Source organism: Rhincodon typus, chromosome 3 (assembly GCF_021869965.1).
Source record: "Rhincodon typus isolate 14 chromosome 3, sRhiTyp1.1, whole genome shotgun sequence".
In the NCBI taxonomy this organism is placed as follows: Eukaryota; Metazoa; Chordata; class Chondrichthyes; order Orectolobiformes; family Rhincodontidae; genus Rhincodon; species Rhincodon typus.
Genome location: NC_063334.1, coordinates 102241906 through 102252869, shown reverse-complemented (window position 1 = coordinate 102252869; position 10964 = coordinate 102241906). Strand labels below are relative to the sequence as shown.

The 10964-nt window shown below is 42.4% G+C and overlaps 1 protein-coding gene across 2 annotated transcripts in view; it reads left to right on the top strand.

The window, feature by feature from the left end:
- Positions 1-10759, top strand: part of LOC109920222 (microtubule-associated serine/threonine-protein kinase 4-like) — a 763378-nt gene extending 752619 nt beyond the window's left edge. The window contains exons 24-26 of one of the 2 annotated variants that reach the window (XM_048595288.1): positions 2933-3069; positions 5780-5958; positions 7321-10759. In XM_048595288.1, coding sequence (XP_048451245.1) covers positions 2933-3069; positions 5780-5958; positions 7321-9365 — 2361 coding nt within the window. In that variant the 3' untranslated portion in view covers positions 9366-10759. The remainder of the gene's footprint in view (positions 1-2932; positions 3070-5779; positions 5959-7320) is intronic. The other variant, XM_048595289.1, reaches the window with a different exon arrangement.
- The last annotated feature ends 205 nt before the right edge of the window (positions 10760-10964 follow it).

Genomic DNA, 10964 nt, shown 5'->3' with positions numbered 1-10964 from the left:
CACCTGACTCCCTCTCTGTCGGAGTCAGTCCCTCATCAGATCTCTTCATCCCCTCACTCCAACCTTCCTTCTCCAAACCCGATTGTTTAATCGTCCACCACCATTCAGTACTCTGGCAGAACTGCAAAGCTTGGATCTGACCTGTTGGTTGCTTCTGCTGTATGGCACACAGGTAGTTCTGTGTTGTAGCTTCACTAGATTGCCACCTCACTTTTAGGTATAGCTGGTGCTGCTCCTGACACCTTCCTGCTCAAGTTGATCCCCTGGCTTAAAGACAATAATAGAGTGAGACATAAGCTGGACCAATATATTTTTGCTGCTCTTGATGGCCCACAGTGCCTCATTTTGAGCTGCTAGATCTGTTCTGAATTTGGCTCATTTACCTGCTGCCACACAACACGATGTAAGATATTCTAAGTTTGAAGATGGAACATTTCCGTGCAAGGGTTACTCCTACCTATACAGTCATGGACAGGTGCATCTGTGACCAGTAGGTTGATGAGGACGAGGTCAAGAGAGTTTTAATTCTTATTGGGTCCCTCACAACACACCACATTTCCCTTGTCTAGTGAGTATTTCCTTCAAGCTTTATCCGCCTTAATAATGTGATGCCACTGAACGATTTTTGATGATGGCCGTTGAGGCCCCTCATCCACCATGCATCTTGTTCCTTGGTCTCTGAACACCATTTGAGTGTAGTTCTACATGAAGTAGTAATTCATCAACTGGGGTGGAAAGTGGTGGTGGTAAGTGGCAATCGGAAGGTGAAATCAATGCCCGCGTTTGCCCACTTTTTGATTTTCCTGTAGCAGTTTGATAGAACTGAGTGACATTGTAGAGGGCATTAAGAGTCATATTCAGGCCAGACTGGGAAAGGATTTCCTCCCCTAAAAGGGCATTATTGAACTAGATGAGGCTATATAGCAATCAGCAGTTGCTGTGATGGTATTGAAACTATGGGGCATTTGTCTAGGCATCTAGAGTACTAGTGACAGCAAGGGTGAGGGGGTGTGGGTTTGCAAGTAATGTTGGTGGGGAGTTAAAGGAACGCAGGGGAATGGGATACTGAGTGAATGCAGACAAATATAGCTGAAAAGCCAAGACAGTTTGACAAGCAGTTCATATCTAGTCAAGTTAAAACACAACAGAGCTCAGTAAGGTTAGATGACATTAAAGCAAGGAGTCTTGTGAATGAGGCAGATGAGTTGAGGGTGCTGATTAACAAATGAGGATATGACAGCATTGTTATCACCGAGATATGGTGAAGAGACTGGCAGCTCAATATTCCGGTATAAAATTACTCGAGGATAATCAACACAGCCTTGTCGGGGGAGATCATGTCTGAGAGGTTTGAGTTTTTCGAGTTGTTGACTAGTTGTGTAAACAGGGTGGTGCAGTGAATGTGATCTACGTAGACATCGGTAAGGCTTTTGACAAGGTCTAGCATAGGAGACTGGTCAAGGGGGTAAGTGCCTGTGAAATCCAGGGCAGTTTTTAAAATTGGACCCAAAACTGGCTTAGTGACAGGAGGTAGAGCGTGATGGTCGAAGGGTGTTTTTGTGACTGGCAAGCTGTGCTGGGCCCCTTATTACTTATACATTGTTGATCAAGACACGAATGTAGGAGATTTGATCTTTAAACTTGCAGATTGGTAGTGTGGTAAATAGCGAGGAGGGAAACCTAGACCACAGAATAATATAATGGTTGGTCAGATGGGCTGAACAGTGGCAAATGGAACTTAACCCTGAAAAATGAGGTGAGGCATCTTGGGAGGACCAACAAGGCAAAGAACTACACAATTAATGGTAAGGCCCTAGGAATTATAGAAGATCAGCAGAACCTTGGTGAGCATGTCCACAGATGTTGAAGGCAACAGGACAAATGAATAAAGTGGTTAAGAACATATATGAGATACTTGCCTTTATTAGTCAAGGCATTGAATACAAGAGCAAGGAGGTTACGATGGAGCCATACAAGATGTTAGCTAGGTCACAGTTGGAGTACTGTATGCAGTTCTGGTCACCACACTACAGGAAGGATGAGACTGCACTCGAGATGGTGTAGAGGAGATTCAGGATGTTGCCTGAACCGGAGTGATTCAACTATGAAGACAGACTGGATAGGTGTTTTCCTTGTGGCACAGAAAGCTGATTAAGGTGCACAAAATTCAGTAGTTAGATAGGGATAAACCTTTTTCCCTTAGTAGAGGACTCAATAACCATGGACCATAGTTTTAAGCAAAGGTCAACGTTTAGAGGGAAGTTAAGGAAGAACTGTTTACACGCAGAGGGTGGAACTCACTGACAGAAAGGATGGTAAAGGTCGGAACCATCTAAGACCTAAGAACTATTTAGATGATCACTTGAAGTGCCATTACCTGCAACGTTATGCTTCAGGGACTGGAAAATAGGACTAGAGTAGATGGCTGCTTGATACTGGCGTGGACACAATGGGCTAAAGGGCTTTTTCCCTGCTGTAAAACTCCAATATTCCACGATATCATCACTGTGTTGCTGTCTGTCCCATAGAGTGGCAGAATAAATACAGGAACACAGGGGAAGAATAAGATTGAATTTGCACAGGATCGTACTAAATATTGAGGATGCCAGAAATTGAATGTTAGCATCCATCCTCCAAGCCTCCCAATTAGTTCGTTGTTTTTATACATTCATACTCGGATGACTTGCTTTCAACAAATTGAGTTCCTCTGCTTCTACCTGTTTGGTTAAAAACACTGCTTATTTTAACACTCTACCTATATTTTAGGAACCATTCATATTCAGAACTAAAACCAATATTTTTTGTTCCAATGTTGAATTGCAGCTGAGAATAATTTTATCTGTATTTTGCAGAGAAATTAGCTGTGAAACATTTTCATAAATTGAATGCTGATTCTTCCATGAGTAACTGTTTTCCTATGTGTTGTGACTAGAGCGGAAACAAGGTTGCTATCACAACCACACCTTTTGAGAACACATCTATAAGAACTGGTCCAGCAAGGAGACCCAGCTACAGAAGCAGGATGATGAGGAGGAGTAAAAAAACAAAAAAGAAGGAAGGCCAAGAAAGGTACCTGGAATGTTCCAACCTCTTAAAACTGAACATGAAGCTTGAAGCAACAAATATCAGCCAATTGAGCATGTTCCTTCCCAAACCCAAGAATTATTACTTTATCACAGATTGTGTTTAACCACTCCATTAACCTGAGAGATGGAAGCCAATAGGGCATGCAACGGCCTCATGGTATTATTGCTGGACTGTTAGTCCAGAGACCCAGGTAATGTTCTGCGGACCTGGCTTCAAATCCCGCCATGGCAGATGGTGGAATTTGAATTCAATAAAAATTTGGAATTAAGATTCTAATGATGACCAGGAATCCATTGTTGATTGTCAGAAAAACCCAACTGGTTCACTCTCGTCCTTTAGGGACAGAAACCTGCCATCCTTACCTTATCCTACATGTGACCCACAGCAATGGGGTTGACTCTTAACTGCCCTTTCGGCAATTAGGGATGGGCAATAAATGCTGTCCTAGCCAGTGACGCCCTCATCCCAGGGTGAATGAATAAATAAACAAAAAATTCAACTGAGCTATCAAGATCTCTGACAGCGGATGCTTCTCAATCTTCTTTGTACTGAGCTGGCTAGAAACTCTCGGAGCGTTCTGTTTGATTTTTACACCTGAGCAACTAATATTTTACAAGTCATTCAACTTTGTCAGAGTTGTAAGGAGCCTCTTTATTCAATGTGCGGCTCATCACTAATTGCTGTGGGACTGTTGTTGCTGTCCTCATGTCTTCATGCTCTTATTGAGCCTTTCCTCCCATGCTTTCATTCTGCCTGCCCTCTCACAGCCCATTCGACCTCTCCTTCCATGCGACCCATTCCGATTCTCCACTCAACTTTTGCAATCACCATCTCCTCATACATCCCAATTCTATTCGTCCTCGCGTCTGTACCATGTCAACTCCCCACGATTATTAGCTCCACTTTCCTGACATTTCAGCTCTTGCTTTCAGGAAAGTTGTTGAGTTGCAAAAGAAGCAGGAAAGATGCACGCAGCTCAAAAGTCTGAGCAACCATCAGCATCCTCAAAATACATTTGTTCACCTAGCAGCAAGATAGAACTCGTTAAAAGTAGTTTCTCATCCATTCACCTGAGCTAGTTCTGATTTACCTGCAAAGGGTCTAACGCGCTCCATAAATATGACAAATAATCTACCCTTCATTGTAAGCCTGTCCATCAGAAAGCAGTGGGTGTTCTTTGAAACAAAATCCATTGATCAGCCTCATCCCAGAGAGTATGTGTCTGGTAATGGAGGGCTGGACCCTCTGGGCTGGTGACTATTTATGCAGTGAACTTGTCACAGCTGTTCAGCTCCAGATTGAATCCTGTGTCTTGGCTTGGAGTGGAATAGGCTGCACCCTCCAGTTTCACTTTAACCCAGCTCAGACTTTCTCCACATAAGGCAATCTTTTACCGGGAAATGTTCATGAGTCCTGGAATTGTGTCCCTGCTATAAACCTTGACTTATGAAGCAAGAGTGAGCATCGCCTCCTGCCTTGCTCAACATGTTGTGCTCATTTCTGGATTCAGCTCTCTTTCTACATCCTACAGTTACTGTAATCACAGGTTCTCTCGTTCCCTCCATTGCTCTCTTTCCCCTCCCTCCACCTCCGTCTCTGTCTTGCTGTTCCTGCCATCCCAGGTTCCCTCTGCCTCCCCTGGGAGCCCACACGAAATGTGAGTGATAGGTTGGCCGCAGGTTGGGGGTGGAACATAGAGATTTTGGAGAAAAGTTTAGGGGATGATTTTCTGCAACCCCTACCCCATCCCAACTTCCTAACCAAGGTCCCTCCATCAGACACAGAGTATCCGACCATGAGGTATGCCTCCATTCTTGAAGGATTCTGGTAAACCTGACGGTATTTGCTGGGTGGCCACTCAAGTGTGTATTAATCCCTGAGCCATCCCTGAATTGCAATTTGTTCAAGGATACTGCAGGTGTCGCTTGGATCATTTATGACTCTAACTGATGTCCTGCCACCAGTAGCTGGGAATTATTCCCTATCAGCTGCTGTGTCCTCCCGCCAAAGGAGAAGTTGTGCCATCAACAGGAGACTGATGCACAGTTTCTTCCATGATTTTGCATGGTGGATCCTAACAAAAACATTAAATCCAGCTCAGTGGTTCCCATTGCAATGGATATACTCGATATTCTTGCACAGGAACCATTTCAGAGAAGGTTCACTGGACCGATTCCTGGGACGAGCGAGTTGTATAAGGAAGGGTTTAATAAGTTGTGCCTGTATTCATTGGCGCTGCCCTCATGCTGGAATCTAGAACTGGGGAGGTAGGTGGGGGCGTGAGGGCACAATTTATAAAGTAGGGCAGCTCCCATTGAAGACTGACGTGAGGAGGAGTTTCTTCTCTCAGGATCGTTGGGCTTTGGAATCCTCTTCCACAGAGATGTGGAGGCCATATGGATGTAACCAAGGGTGATCTGGCAGGTTCCTGACTGGGGACTGGGGCATGTGGAGGGCTGGAGATGGAGTTAACGCCATAACCTTATTGAATAGCGGATCAGGCTCGAGGGGCAGAGTGGCCTACTCCTCCTATTTCTCCGATGTCATTGACTTCTTCCAGTTTCGGCACATCTTCAGTAAACTCTTCCTTCTGCATTCATTTTGTTACACTCTTAAAAATAAAAGGTTCATATCTAGAAAAAAAAGACGCGCAGTTTGACAAGTAAAATCCCATCTCTTGTTTCCTTCACAGAAGGCGGTCGCTCTTTAAAAAATTTGCAAAGCAGCCTGTTATACTTCACACCAGCCGGAGTTTCTCCTCACTGAATCGTTCGCTCTCGTCTAGCGACAGCATGCCTGGGTCACCAACACACAGTTTATCTCCCAGGTCACCAACACAAAGCTTCCGCTCAGCCCCTGATTTTCAATCAGGTGAGTTTTCAGCCACCCCTGTCAGAATTGTTGGATAATTCTAACCTCTGCCAGACGCTGTTAACCTGATAGTGTTGTGGGTCAGCCATGGCTCAGTTGATAGAGCATTGCCGCGGTGTCAAAAGGTTGTGGCAGGTCACAATCCAGAGACTTGAGCACAAAAGCCTAAGCTGACGCCCTGCTGTCGTACTGAAGGAATACACACTGACAATTCAAGACAGGTTTATTCCAAGGTGAGTATTACTGTTAATCCCATTACTGTTAATCGCATTGCTATCACTTCCCTAATACTTCCCCTGAGCATAAAACTTCTATCTATTATAATGAATGAAAATAACAGCCATTGTTAAGTGATGGCCACATAACATTAAGTCTTCATCCTGACCTTGATGCTGGTCCTGCCAGCTTACATTTGACTGCAAATATGTTTCATAGAATCCCTTCAGTGTGGAAAGAGGCCATTCGGCCCAATGAGTCCTGCACCGATCCTCCAAAGAGTATCCCACCTAGACCCAGCCACCCACCCTATCCCTGTAACCCTGTATTTCCCATGGCCAATCCACCTAATCCACACATCTTTGGACTGTCGGAGGAAACTGCAGCACCTGGAGGAAACCCACGCAGACACGGAGAGAATGTGCAAACTCCATACAGACAGTCGCCCGAGGCTGGAATCAAACCTGGGTCCCTGGCGCTGTGAGGCAGCAGTGCTAAACACTGAGCCACTGTGCCATCCTGGTGTTCAGAAAATATAGAACAGATTCAGGAAGGAACCCAGTCGAAATGATTCTCCCAATTTTCTTTTCCCTTCTTCCTCTGAAAGCTGACTCATGCTGAGGTAAAGTTCCTCAGGTGTCTACAAACTGTATATTTCAGCTTCACAGCAATCCTAACTCTGCACTTTTCAGTAAACGTCATTAGTTAAGAGACTCCAGCAATATTTTCATCTTTCTTACCCCAGTGATTTTGAGGCAAATTATAGTACACCTCCTGTTGACCATATGATAAATGTTAATGTTCTGACAACCCAATAATCTCCTGTTTATATACCACATTATTGAACCTATGTGGACCTTTGAAATGAACCTGTTGTGTTAATGCTTTCAATCTTGCACAGGAGTTGGTATCCGATTCTAATTCCTGAGACTTCACAGTTGAATTCAGCAATTTACCATTTCAGTTATCGTAATAAGCTACTGAAAAGTCTTGTCATTGTCAGAATGTTTTGTTACAAGTATAGAGGCTAGTTTAATAAGGTAACAAATTGCTTTTTGCAATGGAAAGTAACATGTACAAACTCAAGTTCAAGTTTTGGGCAAACAATTGATAAACTAACCAAAGAAAAATGTCGTGTTTTAATAGGTACAAATTCTTCACAAAGCAGCTCGCCTAGTTCGAGTGCTCCAAATTCTCCCGCTGGCTCTGGTCATGTTAGACCAAGTACGCTTCATGGTTTGAGTTCAAAGCTAGGTGGACCAAAATATAGATCGGGCAGACGTAAATCAGCTGGTAGCATCCCATTGTCGCCCCTGGCAAGAACACCTTCTCCTACACCCCAACCAACTTCACCCCAGAGATCACCGTCACCTTTGCTTGGTCACTCAGTTGGCAGTTCCAAAATGGCACAGACTTTTCCTGCTAAGATGCACTCACCACCAACTATTTTAAGGCACATGGTTCGGCCTAAAAGTGCAGAACCTCCAAGATCGCCATTATTAAAGAGAGTGCAGTCTGCTGAGAAACTGTCTCCTTCTTATACCTCTGACAAGAAACAATTGTGTGCTCGTAAACATAGCCTCGAAACATCACAAGCAGAAGGAAGGAAAGAGTCTTTACAGAGAGATTTGTGTCTACATAGTTTAGAAGAGAATGCATTTGAAATGTCGTCCATCACTAAGGTTAGACCTGTGGAGCAGGGATGTCTCAAACGCCCTGTAGCAAGAAAAGTCGGAAGACAGGAGTCACTTGATGAAATTGAAAAAGAGAAACTGAAGGCAATAGTTGTAAGGAAGAAAAATTGGAATGTAAGACGAGAATCTCTTCAAAAACAAAATGCTGTACAAGAACCAAACTTTGGACATGAAAATGTAGCTCAAGCATCTGGAGACGTGGCCGAGTTCACTTTGAACATTGCTGAAGATTCTAAGTATAATGAAATTAAAATGCAAAGTTCAGATGAACAGTGCATTTCTGCAAATGGCCCACTGGTTTCTTCCTGTAAAACACTAGATATGAGCTCTAATCGCAATGATATCCCATCAGTGTTGCCAACTGCTAATCCTGGTTCAGAAGTTGGAAGTTGTATATCAATTCCTAGTGTACTCAACACTAAGAAAAATGCACAATCATCAACCCCTTCGCTAGAGGTGGAAACATTCTCTGGTAAGGAAGGTGATGTAGAGTGGACTCAAAAACACCCTAATAAAGAGCCGACTGTTTGTGAAAGATTGGAAAGCAAGACTTCAAATGTCGAAGTTTTAGGAAACAAGATATGTGACAAAGAAACTACCAGTAAGGTTTCATCAGATATGTTCAAGAAAGAAATGAGCTCACCTGTTCACAACACTCAGCCAAAGACACTAACATCTTTGATTAAAGAGGAATCCTCAGTTGTGAAGAAAAACAATACGTCAGCAAGTACTGCATGCATGGCTCACAGTCATTTAAGGTCAACCCCAACTGACTGCTCCAAGACAGTAACTGGAACGGCTCAAGTTGTTTTGGACAAACCGCAGTTAGGTTTAATGACTGAAAGTGTTACCAGGCAAATGACTGAATGTAAGATGGATAGTAGATCTATCTTAAGCCTAAAGCCACTGGAAGGTACCCTTGATATTGCCTTCTTGTCAGGTCCATGTACATCAAAGGCAGAGAAACGTTTATCTGCAAAATCTGACCAGCAGAGCTCATCAGCAAAGAGCATGTTATGCCAGAAGCCCAACCCCAATAACAATGCACAACCACCTCTTTCAAAAAACACACCTGCTGACTGTTGCGAGACAGATGAAACAAGCAATGTTTCTCAAAGATTGCCACTTAATTGTTTGCCTGTGGAGGCTGTGCCAGCTGGTGAAAAACCTGTATTAAAGGAAAGCAGTTTGCCCTGCTCAATAAAGGAGAGGACCTGTGAGACTAAATGTAGCCCCGGGTCTACACCACAAAGTGCAAACACAGAAATGCATGCATCGACTGAGAGAAATGACATCACGGACTTCAAAGGAAATAAGCAAGTTAGTCATTCAAAATCCTGTTCTGTAAAGAAAGGGAACACTTGGAAAGATGCCCCATTAAAGTTGTCTTCCATGCAACATCATTCTCCTGGTGGTACCCATCTGGAAGTAGACATAAGCAAACAGAAACAATGTTCAAAGGAAGCTTTCCAGGACAGGCAACCTCTGAATTCGTAGCAGGTCAAATGGAATGTTTTAGTGCAGTGAAAATGAGGGCAAAATAGCAAAAGGTATAAATACACTGTGGTTTCCCTCATCCATAAGCATGGCAGTATCCTGTTCTCAATAGTTAAAGTCTTCGGGTTGCTACCTTCACAAAAGTTTGGGTTTTTTTTTGTTTCCCCTCCCCCCACCTCTCCAACTGCTTTGTTTATAATATCAATAGAAATGTTCTGGGTATTTATACAAGATCACTTGAATGTCTGAAATATTGTGTGTAGAAAGTTTTGTTTGTGTAAATATAATGTAATAAATGGCTCACGCAGCTTTGGGGAAAAGCATTTACAGGCATAATTTAACCATGAAGATATCTAACACACTCCTTGCCCTCTGTGGTAACAGGAATAAATGTTCATTGTGTGGTTAAAAGGTGGTGATGTTATTTCAACTGTAACAATTTTTCACATCAATGCCCCCTTAGTGACATTTAATAAAAGTTGCTGTATAAATGGAACATTAGTGTCGCTATGGAAAAGCTTGCTGTTTTTAGCAGGTAAGGCTAAATTTTACATTCCGTTTGAATGCATTGAGTAGCTCTGTACATTTCAAATAACACCATTTCATTCATGAGGAGAAACTGCAAATTACAGAAAGGGTTTTGTTTTTGTTCTAAAAGGAATGGGATCCATTGGTGTCAGTGTAGAATGAAATTCTTTTAAAATTAATTTTGCTAAGCCTTTATTTATCTGATTCTGTGCAAGACAACAACAGGGTTTGGTGTTTGTTTTTGTTTGAAATAAACAGGAATGCACAGGCAAAATCACATATACAATGTCAAGAGGACTTGGGCATGTATTATTTGGTTGAGAAAAATCCCAATAAAGATGTCATCTCCTATTCTGCAGCCTTCAAACAAAGTCTGTCTGTGCTCTTTGCTAGTTATGAAGCGTATTAAACACTTGTTTACAAATGTATCAGAGGTGTAAATAACTATATGGCAATGTTATGTTTGCCAAATATATGTGTGGCATTTTGGAAACCTCACAGGTATTTTGTTTGTATATGTACCAATTTATGTTTTGGTAATAATGTACCAACCAAGTGTTGAACACGTGAAGAATGTTGGGTTGTGTGGAATCTTTTTTTTTGTTCTGTTGTGGCGCAGGTGAAGTCAGGTGTGTGCTGTATCTGTTGGCTTGGAGTACTCACTGTAGTTGGACTGATGCTTAAAGCAATGGTTTGAAATATGCTGTCTGATGTGCAATAAAAAAAAGTTGTTTGCAGCTTCTGTGTTTTGTTTTTCCACCACAGAGCTTTGTGAATGTTCTAACTGTTGTATTGTAATGAAAAAAGAAATATTTATACCTATGCATTTGCATATCACAAAAAATAAAGGTTTTTCAGCATGAAAAGATGTCTGTTCATTGCAGCAGTTGAAAATCTTAGGGTGCTTACAATAAGGAACTTAAGAAAATAAATTTAACAGCTCAACATCAGTGGTCCCGGCTATTCAAAGTTGATCCTTGAATGTATGTGACATATTGGAAAAACATGTTTCAACGTTTTTATCTAAATCCTCTTATAGAATATGTGTGCCAATGGCAAGACCACCATTGG